The sequence below is a fragment of the Hyla sarda genome, chromosome 5, assembly GCF_029499605.1.
Source record: "Hyla sarda isolate aHylSar1 chromosome 5, aHylSar1.hap1, whole genome shotgun sequence".
NCBI lineage: Eukaryota > Metazoa > Chordata > Amphibia > Anura > Hylidae > Hyla > Hyla sarda.
In genome coordinates this window covers 106,174,446-106,196,240 of record NC_079193.1, presented here as the reverse complement: position 1 = coordinate 106,196,240, position 21,795 = coordinate 106,174,446, and the positions used below count along the sequence as shown (strand labels likewise).

General features: G+C 40.0%; 1 protein-coding gene across 1 annotated transcript in view; it reads right to left on the bottom strand.

Moving 5' to 3' along the window:
• RBMS3 (RNA binding motif single stranded interacting protein 3) overlaps window positions 1–20,688 on the bottom strand; it is a 763,640-nt gene extending 742,952 nt beyond the window's left edge. Inside the window, exon 1 of the mRNA XM_056520078.1 lies at window positions 19,876–20,688. Within this exon, the coding sequence (XP_056376053.1) occupies window positions 19,876–19,950 (75 nt within the window). The 5' untranslated portion in view covers window positions 19,951–20,688. The remainder of the gene's footprint in view (window positions 1–19,875) is intronic.
• Window positions 20,689–21,795: the final 1,107 nt, after the last annotated feature.

Genomic DNA, 21,795 nt, shown 5'->3' with positions numbered 1-21,795 from the left:
GTCCACTACTCTGAAGTATATCTTGTTGTGTTGAAATGTGATTTTGTGTTATGTGATAATTATCAGTGTTACCGTAACCTTAAGGGAAGCCCGTACCTTAACCGTAACCTTAAGAGTGAACCAGGTGATTCTAATGCCACAGAGGGATGCCCCCACCTTAATCCTTATGTAGTGTAGGGAGGGAGGCGTTGTTCAGTTAGGAGTTGGAGCTATTCAGTCTTGGTCTAGTGTGAGCTGAGGTGCTCTGTAGAGAAGAGTGAGAAGTCTGAGGTGATCTGAGGAGGCCTTAGGAAGCCACGCAATTCTTAGGAGCCCTATTGCACAGGTGAAGGTCAAGCCTGGCGGTAAGCTCAATGCTCTGGGGAAATATTCTTCAGTCAGTCAGTCTAAAAGTCAGCGTGGGTTGCCATAGGTCACAAATCACAATTCAGCTAAGTGCAAGCAACTACAAGTCCCAGCAGGGCAAATGGCTCCCCAGGGTTACTCTGCTCTAATATGTACTGTGAAGGAATTACCATCTATCCGGCATCAGTATAGACAGTTTTCCATAACCCTACATCTGTGGTCATTATTGACCCCAGTGCTTGGCCCAGGAAATTTGTCTAAACCTTGGAATGTTGTTGCTTAACATTACCCTGGAGTCACAAATTGCGCATTACATGGGACAGCACTGACACTACATCGGACAGCAGAAAATGTGATGTTTTTTTGGAAAGATCTTCTTTGGTGTCTTTAAATTCAATATATTATATAATTATGTAATTTAATGCAGTATGATTAGTTTAATGATATTTCATACATAATAAAACTGGTAGGAGGGGAAATACATCTATCATAAAAGTTCTTCATTAAAATAATATGGACAACATTGTACTGAAATTAATTTGTTTTGTTTTATTTACTAATGCCTAATTTATGATAAATAACATTTCTATATAGAGTTTTGTTTAAAATGTCCTACTATTTAGCTTCTTGCGTGTTCACATAAGAGGTTGCTCTGCTTCAAAGATTAGAGAAAGCAGAAAAAAGGTACTGTACACAGCAGATCCAAATGTCAAAATTGGAAAGACAGCTCATCTAGGCTGTAGAAAGGGAGGAAAGCATGAACAAGATAATCTCCAAAGGGGAGGGGGAGGGATCATACAAGCAATGTTTAAGTATATGAAGTGGAGAGTTTTGACAGAAAACACTGTAGGGAGGGGTTAGAAGTTCCTCAGCATAAGCACAACAAGACATAGGAATAGAGATGTGCCCAGTGCATGTGATCTATTAAAGGCAGCAGTATTCTGGACACCTAAACCTCACATCCATCATATAGCCAGAAACTGAGAACATGTTGCAAACTTTATATCAGGGGTCTGAAAATGAATAAAGGAATGAAGACTGCAAATGAAAATATAGTAAATTAATTGTCAAAGTTGTTCATTGCCTTAATAATATAACTAAGTTACATTGTAGACACAAGTAATTTTGGTGAATACCATTAAGTAGATACACATATTTACCCCTTTTTTACATTCTTTTTTTTATGACCATATTAATCATTAAAATTGCAGCCATAGGCTTAAAGGGGTACTCCGCCCCAGACATTGTGGGGGTCCCGCTGCTGGGGACCCTGCGATCTCTGCAGCGCCACCCCGCTGTCATGACTACAGAGCAAACTGTAATCATCAGCCGCGGAATAGCTTATTTTTGTGTATGCTGGATTGGGGATCAGTACTATAATAGTGACAGTTTTTCTAGGAGAGTTATCTGTGGACTGGCTGGATGTAAAGGATTGCACTTTTTTGGTGGCATTGTGATACCTGGGTTACCTGATTGTTTGAATACTGGAATTAGTAATATATTACCGATGTGGTCTAATAGTATCTACATGTCCTTTTGAGGGAATTTGGTTGCATCTGGAACCTCTGAGCATTGAGAGGGATACTGCCTATTTGATCCATATGAAGGTGTCCATCTATCATATGTTGGCATATCATTACCTGGAGGATTGGCAGCTGCTAAGACACTACAAGCAATCTGTCCAGCTACATGTCCGCCTACATGTGATCTGCTGTGTGCTTAATGTTATATGCATATGCATTTTATGCTAATGCCTCTCTGTCACTTGCATACATTGTACTTATTTGGCTGTATATGTACTATATGTAAAATTTATACTATTGTCTTGCCATCTTGTAAGATAATTCTCCAACCCATATACAAATTTTTCACTTGTTTTTGTGATTCCCTGATGAACCGCTGTATACTATATAAGATACATGGGGAAACGCGTTGGGATATACAGGTGTTCCATCATAGGAGAACTTTTTATCTTTATTCATTCTTTGATTGTTATGGGAGTTTTAAGGATATGAATAAATGGATGTTTTAGCTTTATGTGGATATTGGTTAATTTTGGTTTAATTAGCTAATTTGACACTGGCGTGTCTAATTTTTAGTGATAGTGTCTCTGTGCATGATGATGGGTCAATGCAGGTGACAGAGCTCCACCCCCTTCCCCCCTTGATGTCACGTCCCATCCCGCCCACTCAATCCAAGTCTATGGGAGGGGGAATGGTGATCGTCATGCCCCCTCCCATACACTTTTTTGATGGGGCGGGGCATGACATAATGGGGTGGAGCTGTGACATCATGATGTTCCGTCCCCTGTGATCAGACATCTTGTCCCCTATACTTTGGATTGGGGATAAGATGTCTGGGGCGGAGTACTCCTTTAAGGGAACATTTGGGATGCCATATAGCATTTTAGGTGTTCATCAGACAATACTTAGCCAAACACGCAACCTTTAAAGGAACTTTCCAGGCATAAAGCCTAATCATATCAACAACAAAGTATAATGCTACTGACAACAACTAGCTAACACTGCATGACCAGATTGGGTTATCCAAAAAAGTTCTGCTTTAATCCAGAGTCTGGTACTGCAGCTCATACCTACTCATGTGAACAGACAATAGATGATTTCCACTGGTTCAACCCTATTTTTAAATTGTATATGTGCTAAACAAGCATCAGTATTGTTTGCTCAAATACTGTTAAACATCGATATCATGGATCTAAATGGACACCAGGAGAGATTCCTTTAGATGAGGGCATCTATATTGTAAATCTTGCGATCTTTATCACATAATTGCAGATATCAATGGCATACCCTACCTAAAATCAGGGGCCTTACTAAGAAACTGTTCCTGTTTCCACTAAATTTGCCTCAGAGCCTTCTTCCACACCTCCTAGGTTGAAACGCTTTCTTTTTCTAAAGGTAAGTTTATGCAGTAAATGGGCAAGTACAATTTCCTGAGAAACTGAAAAGGCAATCCTTGTCAAAATCCTCATCAAAAATCCTTGTCAAATCCTCCTAAAAATCATTGTTAAATCCTTGTCATAGCAGAACTGAACTGGGATTTAAAAGTACAATAGAATAATCCTACACAGAATTGACATGTCAGTTCTCGTCAGATTTGCCAATGAAATTAATAGGTCTTGGGCCCTGAGGCAAATCCATGTCAAAATCTGTGTGGAATCTGCCTTAAAGCGTTAGGTTATGTTCATACGGGACATGTCTACTCTTTCTGCTGACACCAGAATTAGAATTTCTGTGCCAGATGTTTCGCTTTGTGAACAGTGCAGCAGGATCCCATTGAAACCAATAAGATTCTGTTGCTGCGGAATCTCATGTGAACATAACCTTACTGTCATTAAAAAAAAAAAAAAAAACTTTTGACATGTTGCCCACACATGCCAAAAGTTTAGATTGCACCAGGTTTTACTCCTAAACTCGCTGCTATTGCTAGTTAAATGCTGGGGAAGTCTGCGGAAGTTTGCGCCTCTCTTCGTAGAAGTCTACACAGATTCATACAGAAAACAGGTGTGATCAAATCTTTTGACTGTGTGAGCAACATGTGAAAAAACTTTTTCTAATGACAGCTACCCTTTAAAGGGAATCTGACAGTTCTACATCATGGTTAGAGCTTAGGTGTGAAGGAGGCATCATTAAACTGCAGAAGCATGCCAGCTCCCTCCTCCACCCCTCCCTTTCCTGCATAATTAATGTACATGGGTCAGCTTCCAGCAGTTGATGCTGCGCATCAGTCAGTCAAGGCAGAAGGTGGGGAAGAGAGGAGGCATGCATGTTGCAGTTTAGAAACACTTTGAGCTCTGAGCATGATGTGGACCTGACAGATTCCCTTTAAATTACTTAGTGTGAACATTCTATAAGGAGCCAAGGAGAAAGGTCCACTTGTTACACTCAACTAATCATTATTGGGCCCATTTAGTGGGATTAATTGAGACCAGTGATTCTTTTTCAAATTAATATCTTGCAAAGCCTTAAAACAGATGCCGTTAATACAGATAAAAATCAATAATAGGACAAGTAATATTTCTCCCTTTTCCAAATTTTGCTGTTTTTCCTTAAAAGTCTTTCAGATGCCCTTTTTGACTTGTAAAATAAAGATATGTATGAGAAGAACAGAGAACGTGTGCACTTACAGTAATTAGGAATGTTAATTAGTCCGGAGCTGTCATTAGTAAAGTATTATACAGGCACACCAATTTCTATGCTCACTTGAGCCCAAATGAAACTTTGGAATTAATTTATAAATTTACAGCAAATTTCAATTAACTCCGACTACCTTTACTTGCCCTGATGCAATTAGATGTCAAGAATTGTAATGTATGGTCAGATGATTCATAACAAGAAGAAATGAAACCACCATGCACAGTATGCTCACCATCTCTCCATCTGTGCTTTTTTTTTTGTACTAGACGTTAGTAAGTTAATCTATGGAATAAAAGAATAAAAGCCTATGAACACATTTAAAAAGCTTTCAACTTATTATGGTACAAAAAACATTTTCTCCATACATTAGGTCTACTGTCTCTGTACACAGTCTATGCGATTCTACCCTGCCTCGAATGTGCTCTCTCCTTTATTTCCATCCTTTGTGAGCTGTCCTCTAGGGTTTCTATCCCCTTTATGCTTTACTCCTTAAGAAAGTATATTTAGTATTTTAACCCACTTTGAGACTAGACTGTGGGATCTTCTTATTGCTCAGACAATAAACTGCAATACTATTTCAATGCAGTGTATTGCCTTTCAGTGTTTATGTCTTGTCTTTGTTATGCCCCTTACCATGTAAAATTAAATATACGTTATAAGTAATTCAAAATATATTACAGAACTGCTCACACTATAGTAATGCAATTTCTCTGCTGCTGGGGAAAGTCTATTCCCTTTAATGCTTTAACCCCTTAAGGACCAAGCCCATTTTAAGCTTAAGGACCATTTTATTTTTGTGTTTTCGTTTTTTCCTCCTCGCCTTCTAAAATCCATAGCTCTTTTATTTTTCCATCTACAGACTCATATAAGGGCTTGTTTTTTTGTGTGACCAATTGTAATTTGTAATGAAACCTCTCATTTCACCATAAAATGTAGGACGAACCCAAAAAAAATTTTTTTTAGGGAGGACATTTAAATGAAAACCAAAATTTTGCCCATTTTGGAGGCTTTTGTTTTCACACTGTACAATTTACGGCAAAAATTACATGTGTTCTTTACTCTGTGGGTCAATACAATTAAAATGATACCCATGACTAGATACTTTTATATTTATGTACTGCTTAAAAAAATCTAAAACTTTTTGTACAAAATCAGTAATCTAAAATCGCTCTATTTTGAGCACCTATAACATTTTCATTTTTCCGTATATAGGGCAGTATAATGGCAATTTTTTTGTGCCGGCATCTGTACTGTTTATCGATACCACATTTGCATATATAAAACTTTTTGATAATTTTTTATTAATTTTTTAAATAAAATGTGACCAAAAAAATCTGCATTTTTTGACTTTTTTTTATTCTTTACATTTACGGTATTCACCATACGGGATCATTAACATTATATTTTGATAGTTAAGACATTTACGCACGCGGCGAAACCAAATATGTTTATAAAAAAATGTTTTACGCTTTTGGGGGTAAAATGGGAAAAACTGACAATTTTAATTTTTATTGGGGGAGGGGATTTTTCCCTTTTTTTTACTTTTTATTTTTACAGTTTTCAACTTTTTTTTTACAGTTTTTATGTCCCCATAGGGGACTATCTATAGCAATCATTTGATTGCTAATACTGTTCAGTGCTATGCATAGGACATGGCACCGATCAGTATTATCGGTGATCTTCTTCTCTAGTCTGCTCGATCTCAGACCAGAGCAGAAGACCCCGGGAGACGGCCGGAGCCAGGTGAGGGGACCTCCGGCTGCCATGCTGGATGATCGGATTGTGGCGGCAGCGCTGCAGGCGATCCAATCATCCATTTAAAGTACCGCACTGCTGTAGATGCCGTGATCTGTATTGATTACGGCATCTGAGGGGTTAATGGCAGACATCCGCGCAATTGCGGGTGTCGGCCATTATGGGCAGGTTCCCGGCTGCTGCTAGCACAGGTAAATGTACGTCCTGGTGTGCAAAGTACCACCAAACCATGACGTACATTTAAGTCCGTGGTCGTTAAGGGGTTAAATGCCTTGGGGAAATGAAAGAAGTCTACCAGGTGCTTTAAGACAGAAGACAATCAATGTAGAACTTAGATCACTTGCAGCAGCTCCTTTAAAGTATGAGGCTGTCACATTGTTCACCAACGTAATCCCAGCTTCTTTAAAATTCGTTTCGGCCAATTTGCCGAATTTTCCCCCAAAAATAGTTTCAGTCCGAATTTATTTGTGGCGAATCACTATTAAAATGGACTATTTCTGGCCTACAGAGAGCCTCAATAGGGGTGTAGAACACTTTGCCTTTATGTAACATTCATAGGGGTGTGCTGGGTTAGTGAAATAATACCGTTAATTAGTATGACAAGCAGATCAGCGGCGTCGCTTTTAGAATCACTGTCACAGAGCAGCATAATGAGCCTGGAGGTGGCATCAGTAAGAGGAGACCATATAGTGGCTGTATGATACAGCATGGATGTGGCATGAGGAGGCCATATGGTGGCTGAATGACACAGCGTGGAGGTGGTGGCAGCATGAGGAGACTATATAGTGGCTGAATGGCACAGCATGGAGGTGGTGGCAGCATGAGGAGACCATGTAGTGGCTGAATGACACAGCCTGGAGTTGGTGGCAGCATGAGGAGACCATATAGTGGCTGAATGACACAGTATAGGGGTGGCGGCAGAATGAGGAGAACATATAATGGCTGAATGACACATCCTGGAGATGGTGGCAGCATGAGGAGACCAAATGGTGGCTCTATGACACAGCCTGGAGTTTGCAACACCATGAGGAGACCATACAGTGGCTGACTGACACAGCCTGGAGTTGGCGGCAGCATGAGGAGACCATATAGTGGCTGTATAACACAGTGTAGAGTTGGTGGCAGCATGAGAAGACTACATAGTGGTTGAATGACACAGCCTGGAGTTTGCAGCCGCATGAGGAGACATATGGTGGCTGAATGACACAGTCTGGAGTTTAAAACACCATGAGGAGACCATATAGTGGCTAAATGACACAGCCTGGAGTTGGCGGCAGCATGAAGAGACCATATAGTAGCTAAATTATACAGCATAGAGGTAGCGGCAGCATGAGGAGACCACATAGTGGCTGAATGACACAGCCTGGAGTTGGCGGCAGCATATAGTGGCTGAATGACACAGCCTGGAGTTTGTGGCAGCATGCAGAGACCATATAGTGGCTGAATGACACAGCCTGGAGGTGATGGAAGCATGAGGAGACTGTATAGTGGCTGAATGACTCAGCCTGGAGTTGGCAGCAGCATGAGGAGACCACATAGTGGCTAAATGATACAGCTGGGTGTTGGCAACAGCATATAGTGCCTGAATGACACAGCCTGGAGTTTGCGGCAGCATGAGGAGAGCATATAGTGGCTGATTGACACAACCTGGAGGTGTCGGAAGCATGGGCAGACCATATAGAGGCTGAATGACACAGCCTGGAGTTGGCGGCAGCTTGAGAAGACCATATAGTGGCTGAATGACACAGCCTGGAGTTGGCGGCAGCATATAGTGGCGGAATGACACAGCCTGAAGGTGGCGGAAGCATGAGGAGACCATATAGTGCCTGAACGACACAGCCTGGAGTTGGCGGCAACATGAGGAGACCACGAAATGGCAGTATGAGACAGCTTGGAGCTGGCGGAAGCATGAGGAGACCATATAGTGGCTGAATAACACAGCCTGGAGGTGGCATCAGCATGAGGAGAACATATGGTGGCAGAATGAGACAGCCTGGAGGTGGCATCAGCACGAGGAGAACATATGATGGCAGAATGAGACAGCCTGGAGGTGGCAGCAGGAGCATCAGGAGTCCAGAAAGTTACCAGGTGACAGAGTGGTGCGGTGGGTGGCAATACCAGTACCCGGTGACGAAGGTGGGTGAAAAAAGGAGAACCTGGCATCAGATGTGTGGCATCAGGCGGGTGGCAGGATCATAATAGTAGCTGAAGCAGGTAGGCAGAAGAAAACAGTCTCTTTTGTAAAAGTGTTAGTGTGCACAAGTAAGTATTGAGGATATGCATTACGTAAAATTTAACTTTTAATAATATGCTTAGGATAAAATATATGGACCCAAAATTTTTTTCTAAATGAAACAAAAGGAAAGGTGTGAAAAAAACACCATGTGCCACCTACAACACCAAGTATTGATTTGATGCAAAGACCTCTAAAAGGTGGAAGGGAACAACATATGGTCAATTGTAACCAGTGAGGGTAAGAACTTACTCCTACCTACCCTACCTACTCTTGCATTATTAATTCCCTTCTTGGCAAAAGTTAATTACCCTAAAAAGGGTGGCCCCACACAGGAACCTCTCCCTATTTCCACCTACAAACACAGCCATTTCCCAGGGTACACCACTTAGTACACCACTTAGATGTACATATGGGGTGTGCACTTATGAGGGGAGGACAATGCACTATGCTTAAAAAAGTATTTGTCTACAACACCAGCAAGTGTGTACTTCTGGCTGGCCTTTCACAGTATCTAGGCCCTTAAGATTTTAACAGGAACAAAATAGTACACCGCTTAAATGTTTGTATGTGGTATGCACTTATGAGGGGAGGACAATGTGCTCCACTAGGCTTAAAACAGTGTCTACAACACCAGCAGTACACACCAGTGCTGCAGCACACAGTCACTGTGTACTACACCCAAAAATGCACTCTATCTCTCAATCTCACTCTCTTCCCTATCAGTGCTTCTGGGCTTGATTTAGGCTTGAGGTGAATCGCTGCTGTAAAAAAGCTTTTCTGTGCAACACACTGCTCTCTGCCCCTCTCTGCAATGGAATGCTGATGTGACTGGGAGGTGAATCGCTGCTGTAAAAATCCTTTTCTGTGCAACACACACTGCTGTCTGTTCCTCTCTCTCTCTCTCTCTTTCTGCAATAAAAGGCTGAAGTGACTGGCTGCAAGATGGCTGCTGATTATATAGCGCTGTGACATCACAGCGGTGGCTGGCTGCTGATAGGCTGCATGCAGCCTATGATTAAGTGTCATCCCTCCTACCCGTCTTCCGACCTTCCCTGGATTCCTTGCCCCATGTCGTCACATGTGGATCTGCCATATTAGATGCCCCGGAGCCTAGACTGCACTAAATGTAGTTTAATTAAGCGATTTGTGCAATCGAATCATGGCAATATTCGCATTTGTTGCAAATCTAATTTTTCCTGAAATCCGTAACTAATTCGGATTCCTCAGATTTGATTCTCTCATCCCTACATATGGCTAAAAGTACAACAGCACCCTTTCTAAAAAGACTTCTTCATGGTGCTACTTTATTGCGACAGAGACAGTTCTACCCAATGACTAAACATTTCTCAAGCTTAATAAACTTCAGTGTTAGGATTCGGCAGGCTGGATGTGGATCCTCTGTGTCAGCGAGGGATTGGCGTGGACCGTGTCGGTGGACCGGTTCTAAGTTGCTACTGGTATTCACCAGAGCCCGCCGCAAAGCGGGATGGTCTTGCTGCGGCGGTAGCAACCAGGTCGTATCCACCTGCAACGGCTCAACCTCGCTGACTGCTGAGAAGGCGTGGGACAGAAGGACTAGGCAGAGGCAAGGTCAGACATAGCAGAAGGTCGGGGCAGGCGGCAAGGTTCGTAGTCAAATAGGAATAGCAGAAGGTCTGGAACACAGGCTTTGGACAACACTAAACGCTTTCACTGGCACAAGGCAACAAGATCCGGCAAGGAAGTGCAGGGGAAGTGAGGTAATATAGCCAGGGAGCAGGTGGAAGCTAATTAGGCTGATTGGGCCAGGCACCAATCATTGGTGCACTGGCCCTTTAAATCTCAGAGAGCTGGCGCGCACGCACCCTAGAGAGCGGAGCCGCGCGCGCCAGAACATGACAGCCGGGGACCGGGACGGGTAAGTGACTTGGGATGCGATTCGCGAGCGGGCGCGTCCCGCTATGCGAATCGCATCCCCGCCGGCAATGTCAGTGCAGCGCTCCCGGTCAGCGGGTCTGATCGGGGCGCTGTAGAGAGAGAGACGCCGCGAGCGCTCCGGGGCGGAGCAGGGACCCGGAACGCTCGGCTTAACATTCAGAAAGACCCAGTGTTTTCCCATCTTGCAGCATGCTGTATTTTTGCATTGCTTCTATTTGGTCAATGTTCTTCCATTTGGTCAATATTTTTACCAGGAGTGAGTCAGGAACACAGAGAAAGGTATACATCTTTTCATTACAATTTTTTCTGTGTCAGTAACACTACGGTTTTGACTAAAAATACTGACAAAATACTAACCAAAATATTACGTATCAATCCAGTCTAAAACAAAAAAAAACAGGTTTACCGATCCCACAACAAAATGAAAATGTTGCTCAGTACCTAATCCTGATCATGTACATCTCATTTATTTTTTGCCTCTATCACCTTTATTTATTATAAAATTCCTCTTTTCATTAGTTCACAGGGTTAGAAATCCTCTTAGGGGAAGAGGGCTTGTCCCTCCCTTGTGGTGGTGGGAGGTGATTGGTGTGTCTGCTCATGTAGCCTTGTCCATGGGTCATCTCTTGTCCATGACTCATGAAAAGCTCATGCTGCTACAGAACTGTTAAGTGTCCCAGTAGGTATGGGGACCACTAGTGGTTGGATTTTCAGGAGCAATTTCCTTTATTGAATTTTCAAATACATTTAAACAACCATATTACAAAAGGTCTTTAATTTTCATTAGTAACAACATATTAAAAGTTTTTTGGATCTTACAGTGCCTTTTAAATAAAACAATTATTACTTTATTAGCAGCTATATTTGTTTTATTGTCCCAATGTGTACTTTGACCCTGCAGTTATACTCTTCTATAACCTACAGTATATTATGCAATCTACAAATGTTTTCTAAAATGCTTTGCAAGAAGTGGACCTGTTGCTATTTTGATGCTACTTGTGGTGAAGGCAACATGAAGCTGCTGGTAGATGTCCTTTAAATATTTTGCTGGGCTTTCCATGGCAAAATAGTAAAAATACAATAAAACACATTTATAAACTCGATGATATTGCCTAATACGATTCTCAAAAGTCTGTGTTGCTAAGGCTTCTTTCACACTACCAAAATACTCTGTTTTAAAGATCCGTACGAAGTTCCGTCTGAAAATCAGCTGAAAACGGCAGTTACAAAATCCTATATGGCCCTTAGAAAATCCCATTGCATGCACTATTTCTCCCGTTTCTATCTTCCATCACAAAATAACGTTATTAACAACCGGTTAAAACGGCTATTAGAAAAATCCCATAGACTATAATGGGATTTTCTAATGGCCGTATAGGATTTTGTAACTGACGTTTTACAGCTCATTTTCAGACAGAACTTCGAACGGATCTTTCAAACTGAGTAATTTTGTAGTTTGAAAGGGACATTATAATAAAAAAGCATTTCTGAGCATTTTTCCGATATGTGTTTTCAAGATATGTATACATGAGAACTCTCTATTCATCGTCCTTTAAGCTGTTTTCATTCAGTATTTCCATTGTGGCATCTTTATTCAGGAGGAGTTCCTGACTGTGCATGGTGTCACTTGAAGAGTAGAGTTCATTGCATCCTACTATTATTAAAAAGACAAGGTGGCTGAAGAAATGAACCACAGCCTCAGTCCTAATTCTATTCTGTCAAATGAGAAAGCACATCCAGCCATTTGCATGCTAAGAACTATTCTCTTTTCTCCACACGATCTAGACAAGGTAAAGAGCTATTGCTGCATTCTTTATGCCAATTAGATGCATATCACACATGGAAGAACATAATGTGTCATAGACTTCATAGACATCCTTCAAAGAAATGTTGCTACATTACAAGAATTTCTATTTTAAAGAAATACATGAGTGACATAATTTTCTCACGTCTATCTTACTATCTATCTATCTTACTATCTATCTTTCTATCTATCTATCTTACTATCTATCTTTCTATCTATCTTACTATCTATCTTTCTATCTATCTATTGCACACAATGGGCTAGTGCTTCCTGGTCTGATTATTATTTTGCCTCATTGAACTCAATATAGACACACATATTACAGTTATTAGGGAAAGAACAACCCTTAAAAATATGGAATTATCCTAAATAGAACATAGTCACAAAGAGGATAGTCACATAGAGGATGGTCACAAATCAGAGAATGGTAAATGCACTAACTTCACAAATAGCTAAAGATAAAGTTTGTTCACACCATTGTTTGTCCATACTGGGATGGGAATCAGGCTGGGGGATGGGAAAACTGGGCGCTCCCGTACCCCAACCAGACCCTGCCTGCATCTCATTCATTTGAATTAGCCTTGCGGGGTCAGATAGTAGCCCCGGTCAGCTCATTTTTGCCCTGTATCCAGTTTTGTGACCGGACCTAAACCGTGGTATGGACAAGCCGTGGTTTGAACACACCATAATAGATGAATATTATGGCTTTATCAAACAAACCTCAAATAAATAAATAAAGATAATAATTATTGTTTTTTTTTTATAAATAACAAAAAAATTGTGGCACCATTAATAAAGAATCACCTTATAATTGCAACTCTAAGGGTATGGTTCCCCATTGTGTTGACCGTATGCACCCTAAAACTATTCTCACATGTGGTAGGTGTGGTTTTCAAATAAACAGTAATTGACTGCATGATTTTTCAGGCTTATCAGGGAAGCTGTGAGGATTGAACTGCTACAAAATAATGCAACCAATACATGTCTATTTGAAAACCACATGTGTGCATGGTTTTTGATTGCCCCTACATGGGTATCCTACAGATGCATGTTATAGTGGTATTAGACAGGCCAATGGCTGCTCAATGTGAATACCAATAAAGTAGATTGGAGCTCCTTTAACAAGCCTATTACATGGGTTGGTTATCCTGTGGACAGGGCTGCATGAACGATCACTGGCTCATTCGTGCAGCTCTTTACTTACATAATTTGTCAGCCATTCATTTCCCATTTATTCAAGGTAATGTGTGGCCTACAAACAATGATTTTTCAACCTGTCACAACAAAGCGATCAGCTAAAGAGCAAGCATTTGCTTGTTGACTGACCACTATGAGTATTACACGGGGAGATGTCAGTTGAAACACTGTAAAGGATTATAAAACACCATCAAGTTGGATATCGAGCATGTAGTGTGGTGACAGATGTTGGTTGTTCCCATACAGTTGTTGCAAAATGGAAAGGTTACAAAACGAGAACATGCACAGCAAGACATCAAAGTGTCAGGACGAAAAACTCAAAACAATATGCCAATAGATAAATGCTCAACCAAACAAGTGAAATATAAATTGGTAGAAAAGAATTTAATGTTTTTCACAGAAATGTAAGAAACCAGCTAAATGAAATGGGATGCTCATACAGAAAATGCAAAAAACACCATCATTAACACCTAAGCAGAAGAAAATGAGGTTACATTAGGCTAGAGAAGACATCATGAAATAGGGATGATTGGATGACAGTAATATTTAATGATGAATCACTGATCTGCATTGGACAAAAATATGATGTTAGAACTTTTGTCTTGTGTTGTTCTATTAAAACACAGAAAGTTGACTGCCTGATGAAGCAAACACATTTCACCACTTATTGATTACATAAGCTTACATATCCAGTAAAGGACCAGGGGTGATGGCAAGCTTTACCTCAACAGTTAATGTACAGGGATAAATATAAATTTTATGTGCTTTTATCATTCTGTTGATATAGTAATAGTGATAATATCGTCATTTTTCAATATAATATTTAATTTTGCCACAGAGTGTTAACACTTTTTTTTTTTTTTTAGATAAAGCATATCATCTCAATGAGGTGGTCACCAAATAGGATAGACCTTAAAGAATTGGTCCATTACAGGTTCTAATAGGGCTTAAGTACTAATGACGTTTGTTGATGATTCTATAATTTTCCCCTCAACATTGAGGAATCATAGAAACATAGGGGAGATTTATCAAAACCTGCCCAGAAGAAAAGTTGCTGAGTTGCCCATAGCAACCAATCAGATTGCTTCTTTCATGGCCTCTTTATAAATGAAAGAAGCAATCTGATTGGTTGCTATGGGCAACTTAGCAACTTTTTCTCTGGACAGGTTTTCATAAATCTCCCCAATAGAAACACAAAATGTGTCGGCAGATAGGAACCATTTGGCCCATCTAGTCTGCCCAATAATCTGAATCCTATCAATAGTCCCTGGCCCTATCTTATATGAAGGATAGCCTTATGCTTATCCCATGCATGTTTAAACTCCTTGACTGTATTTGCAGCGATATCCATAATTGAATCTACTTGATCTGAAAGCCATACATCATCCATTAATGGTATGTTGAGCTATGTTTCAGGAACACAGAATGTTTAGCTATTAAACAATATGTAAGTTTTCACTCACTAAGTTTGGAGGGTGAATATCCTCAAATTCCAATAACTATAATTGCATAACCACAATTTTTCACCATCAGTACTTGACCTGACTTTTTAGCAGAGGACCTTCCCCAGGACATCCATATGCTTCCACAAAGTATGCAGACATAATGACAGGTCATTCAAGATAAGCACTGAATCCCCTTTGAGTTTCATATGATATTCTTTCCTTGCATTTATTAGGCAAGTCAATGGAATCAGTACTGTAATACCTGCCAGGATAAAGGTAATTGTGCCCAACTGCACTGATAACAGCTGTGACCTGCATTATAAATAATCCCATTAGTTTAGGTTCCCTGTTAGCTTCCATGCTTTTGCATCTAAAATGAAAAAAAAAAATGACCAGGAAAGAACATTTGAAACATAAATTTAACTCAGGGTTTCCAAATTATAAAAGTAAAAAAGAGAAAAATCTAAAACTGAGTATTTTGTTAGTTCTGCACAAAGAGAACGACGTGACGTAAACGGTGAAATATTCTGTGTGCTTTCTCCGAGCGCAGATTGCACAGTGGATTCCACCTACTCAACCCAGTGTGTAAACAGACTTGAAAAACATATCCCCAAAAGATCACACGCAGAACACAACAATGCATGAATCAATCAGAGCTCGGAGCTCCTCTGTTCTTCCCATAAGCAGCTATTTTATATGGAACAATTCTATCATAATAGATCTCTCATACACATGCTTTTAATATTACACTGTTTAATTGCATACAGCTGTGCCTCAAACACTCTCAGCAAACAAGATTTTAGCACAGCCCTGGAATAGAGTTCTGGAGAAATATCAACTGTTTCTACTTGTATAAATTTCCTCCATTAAAGGCATTTTCAAAACAACACATTAGAAGGAATTCTTAAAAAAAAAAAAGGGGGGGGGGGGAGTTGACTTCCTGGAAGCTTCAGAACTGGCATGTTCGTGACTGAATGAGCTGTTCTTGCCAAACATACTCATAAAGACGAAAAGTACTGTGTGAAATCATATCTCTGTAAAGCCAACTGTGTTCAGGCCATTTCCAACATGACCTGAAATGAACCTATGCATTTTCTTCTTTCTCTCTCTCTTTCTCTCTCTCTCTTATCTGCCTTAAAAGCATGTACGGCCAAATAACTCTCCCCAAAACTTATTATGACTCTGGTTCTCTTTACTCCTACAAAGTTCTCTGCGGCTTTCCAAAAGCTGTTTTTGTTATTGATTCTTTACTAACATATGTACTAAGTTACATAACGTCTGGGACAACTGGAAAGACAAACACTTCAATATGACGACAGTGGATCCTGTCTTGTTGATGATATCCTGTCTTTTTTTATGATCAAGTAAAAGTACAGCACAAAAATGTACAAATAGCCAAAAAATAGTCAAACTGTCATGTTTAATGTTAGCGATCGAGCACAGCTTCTGTTCAATTCCAATGTTCCGGATAAATCAGAAAATACTGTTATAATTTGACTACACAAAAGCAAATATTTCTCTAATATCCATAAACAATGAACCATTAACCAATTTCTCAATGACAACTTAGATGCCCAAATAGGATGACGGCAACCACAAAGAGCAGCCGGTGTTAAGCGACACAATTTATAGCAATATTTATAGCACGCTTCTGTAGACACAGAATATTATTAATACAAGATTATCGAGACTTTGGCACCTGCCCAGGCTGCAGATGGTTGAAATTGTGGCCTGAAACCAGTGTGTGGCTGATGAATTACTTCTCACACCTGACTATTACCTCACACCAGACACCAAACACAGGCTGTACACCACCAGCAAGGGAAGCTATATCAACCTCCTCCTCATGTTGGAATTCTTTCGACAAGGCCTTCTGTATGTCCAGATGGCCAAATGTGAAAAATGCAGTAAACCTACTAAGCAGGGATGGGTCTGGAAAATCTGTATTCGGTCAGCATGAGTAGGGGGCATAGTCAGAACAGGGATTACAAATTGGTGCAGACTTGTAGAGGACAATGTGAAGGAAAACATATTAATGCTATTAATAGATAGAAAGATAGATAGATGAAAGATAGATTTAAATTTACCTCCAATTAGGAAAGAGAATCCACATCAATCAGTACCAATGCGTGATATGGTTAATTAAAGGTGCACCTTCATTATTAGAAAGTACAGTACAGCCTATTCTTCTGTTATAAAGAATTTCTTTCTAGACCGTGGGGAAATGAATAGTTGGATAAAAATCACTATTATCTCCAAAAAGCCTTTAAAGTTGCTGTGGTTTCCTAGTGAGACTGTTCATTCAGGTCATTGACAATAACTGAACCTAATTCCTCTCCACATGATTAGCCTGCTCACCATTCTCTTGGGTTACTATCTACCTTCATTAGCAGAAGAGAATCATTTACATTCCACAAACCAGATGGAAAGATCAATATTCATACCAGAGTGTCTAGCTCTATTTTTATGTCATTATTATAGTTGTATACTAATGAATTTGTTATTTTACATACTTAATGTATGCAAAATATTATGAGTCCCTTTCCTAAAGTAAAACCTTCACCGTTCAGTTCCCTTTGATGCAGAAAGTGATAAAAAGATGGCAAAAAAAGAAAGAAATGTGTGATCAGAATGAGCCAGACGCATGACTGTAAAAGGGTTAACTTCTAGACATTTAAAGCGGTATACCTCTAATGAAGGTTGTGTCATTCAGAAGGAGGCTGAACAATTTTGGAAATATTTTCTAAAGCAATTTTGAAACAAATCTGATTCCTAAAGCAACACTTCTTATATTCATTCATTCAATTATTCAACACAACTCTGAATAGTATCGGTTTTAATAATAATGCCCTTTCCCCCTGGCTTATTTCAGACAGTGAGGAAATCATAACCAGACTGCATTTGCCCTACAGCTGGCAGTCAAGGCCCCTTTAACCTCTGTAAAGGATTTTTTATGACGGTTATGTGATATTCTCATAATTGCGTATTTCCTATATAATGACTATAAATTATAAGCTCACGCTAGAAACTGGATTGAAATATAATGCTAGCCAGCACTTAATGGTGAGCATTAATAATTCATATTGGTAAAGTAGTGTATCTTAGCAAATATCAAGCACTTTGGAAACATGCTGGCCAACGCCTCGATCTGTTTACTGTAATGCTGGCTGATATCTGGCTGAATTAATAATATCGGGAATCAAAAGGAACTATTTGCTTCTTTATTAGTGACGTTCATTGTTGACTGTCAGGCAAATATCTTATAGAAGAAATTTTACAGCCAATTCACTAGTGAGTGGTGACATTTCCCAGGCACTACATGGTAGCCATACTAAGAGGTGAATCCAAGTTTAATGGAAATCTTCCTGACTTCTATGCCATGTTAGCATTTCTTCAGGAAGTGTGGTCTACCCTATAAAAAGCTCCCCTGCGGACATGCGACAGGTTCACTTCAAGTGAACTTTGCCCACTTTGTATAGTTTTCTCAGCAACATGTTTTTTCAATTTGTGGTGTGTGTGGCGCGAAACATCTGAATACCCAACTGGAAGGCAATGGCAATCATTAATAATGGAGTACTGTGTCTAGGCAATTATTGCTCATCCAAGTATGACAGTCTGTGGAAATACAGGTAAGCTCAGCGTACAGACATGGAAAAACTAATATGCACATAGTGTTCTCCCATACCTTCTTCACCCAAACCTAATGTCCTACAAACTGGAAACTAATGTCCTAGAAACACGTTAAAGTGATAGGATCCAGATGCCACTTGTCTGTAGTGACTACTGCTGTTTCAGACACGTGTACTATAGTTGTTTTTTAACCATGACCTTCCACTTAGCTTAGTCTTTGTACAGATTGCTGAAACTGAAAATTGTAAAGCTAATCTGCAACTATATGGTACACATTGCTAATGTCAGTCTGATTCCTTCTGCACACAGCATGCTCCTAACAACAACCTAGAGAATAAAGATAACTCAGTCATTTATGTTTAATTGTTCTCTCTCTCTTCTAGTAATTTCTACCACCAAATGCCGTCTCCATTACCAAGACAAAGGAACCTATCTGCTACCTGCACAGGGGTCTCAAAATGTTCGACTGACAACATTGACCTTCACATTACATACAATGGAATAGGAAATAACTCTTTAAGGGTCTTGTCAGAGAAGTTCCATCTCCAATACTATATGGGACAATATAGGATGTGTAATTTAATACCTGACTAAGCAGTTTTAGTGAGATGCAGCTGATGCTGAGCATCTATGAGAACCCAAGCTTAATTCTTATCAAAGATTTATGCAATATTATCCATCAGCACATTTGCCCCTCTTGACCTCTGACAAGGGGATGTCCCATATCTGCCCTGTATATTGAAAAAATACTATATCTAGGTTTATTGCTAGACAGTTAAAGTGATGTGGCCACCTTCAGTTGTGTGTTTACCACTCACTTATAAAATCCCAAACTTGCAACACAACAAATCTGATTGTTTTTGGCTCTTAAGCTGTGTGCATTTTCCACTTAAAGTTGATCAGCATAGAATTTCCCTGCAGCTGGATAATGCTTTCGGCTGCCCAGATTGTACTGATCTCACTAAAGTGCCATTGAGACTGTATTTACATCCAAGAGTATACATTTTATTGTCTAAGCCAATCTGCATCCTATGTCAAGAGAATTACATGCTGCCGATAAAATAGAGCTCTACGCTAATAAAGAAGACAAATATAATCCTGGTGGCAGACAACAAAGGATTAAATAAAAAATAAATAAATAAAAATAGTTATACTGTAGAAAAATAGAAAGGGCAAGAGGGTTTAGGGGGATGGGGGAAGCAATCCACACTGCTTGACCTTCCTGCTTTTCTGGTGTCCCTGTTTTAACTGTGTAAGCTCTGCTCTGTGTGATACCAAACTGAAATAAAGGAAACTGTCATTCATAGCAGTCACCTATCCATCATCCACTGAGTGAATAATCACATAATCTGGGCACCACTGGAGATTCTCTGCGGTGCTCTCTCATACCTTGGTTTGGAGATAGTGAGGATAGTAGTAAGTGTACTGAGGGTACATTGGTTGCTGTTCCAAGCGTTTGCCCATGTAGCTGGAATCGTAATATCTGATGCAGAAAACTCGTTGACAGGGAGTAATGCCCCAGGCCCTTCTTCCTTCTCAGAAACTACTATTCCTGACAGCAACGATGTTGTTTCAGGAGTTTTCAGCCTTAATGTTTTTTTGTTTTTTTTGTTTTTGTTTTTTAATGTTTTACCAATCACTCATTCCAATACGACAAGGGAGACATCGGAAATCTAGATTTGTATCAAAATAAAATCACACAAGGCGCTGCTTGTCCTTCCTCTCCCCTGTTGATATCCCTCTGTTAATATCTCCTTATTCCTAAAAGAAGCTTGTCTGTAGTATAAATCCAGAATGTGCAGAAGATAAAGTCCTGTGACAGGAACCAGAAAGCTGTATGCTGTAACTCAGAATTCCTGCAGACCGGCTTGGCTGTTCTCCTTTCTTACTCTCAGTCTCTCAGAATTTTCTCCTCTCTCCTCCCCCTACTAGGTAAAAAAAAAAAATATTTGAAAAAAAAAAAAGAAAGGAAGGAAGAAAGAAAGAAAGAAAAAAAAATCCCTTCCAGCCTAGTTGCTGCTGTCTCCCTCTCGGAGTGACATGGTGTTTAGGGCTTGTCTTGTCTTTCATTCAAACCCCCTCCTTCCAGCCTGTGGGTGGAACAACAGTCAGCCTCTCCCTCGAGAGGCAGACGCAGTCCAGAAGGCTGCAGTGTTTCCTCTAAGAAGAAATAGCCTGCCTCAGCTCTGCTGCAAGCAAAGTACAGCTTCCCTCTACTGGTAACGAGAGAGCAGTCTTCACATGTCTTGTATCTTACTCTACCACGTCACAGCATGCTTGATGCTAGCAACCAGAGGAGGACAGCAACCATTGATTTCTACTAAACACTTTACACACTTAAGTTGTTTTTTTCCCCAATGACATAAATATGAATGAAATGCAATTGATTTGCTAGGAATCTAGAGTATTCGTGCCAGGTCATAGAAGCTGAAGAGAGATGTATTTCCCATACAAGTGAACAAAGCACCATTTTTAGCACCATTGGATTGCACAATAGGAAGCTGCAAGTCTCAATATTTCGAAAACAAACAACAAAGTAATTTATCATTTGCCTACATCAGTGGTCTTCAAGCTGGGGACCTCCAGATACTGCAAAACTACAACTCTCATCATGCCCAGACAGCTGTTGGCTGCTAGGAGTCTAGAGTATTTTTGCAAGGTCATAGAAGCTGAATAGAGATGTATTTTCCATGCAAGTTAACAAAGCATTATTTTTTTTTATCACTATTGTATTTACACTGCAAAGCTGTAAACCTCAATATTTTGAAAACAAAGAACAAAGCAATTGATCATTTGCCTAACGTCAGTGGTCTCCAAGTTGGGGACCTCCAGATGTGGCAAAACTACAACTCCCAGCATGCTCAGACAGCAAGGTCATAAAAGCTGAATAGAGATGCATTTTCCATACAAGAAAACAATGAAAATTTTTTCACTATTGTATTTACACTACAAAGCTGTGAGCCTCAACATAAAAAAAAAGAAGTAATTGATAATTTGCCTACAGCAGTGGTTACCAAGGTGCGGAACTCCAGATGTTGCGAAACTACAACTCCCAGCATGCCCAGACCAACGTTGGCTGGTAGAAATCTAGAGTATTCGTGCAAGGTCATAGAAGCTGAATAGAGATGGATTTAGCCTACCAGTGAACAAAGCACCATTTTTATTACTATTGTATTGCACACTATAAAGCTGTAAGCCTCAATGTTTTGAAAACAAAGTAATTGATTATTTGCCTACGTAAGTGGTCCCCAAGCTGCGGATCTCCATGTCGTGTCCCGATACCGTATTGCATACCGTACCTTGGTTAGG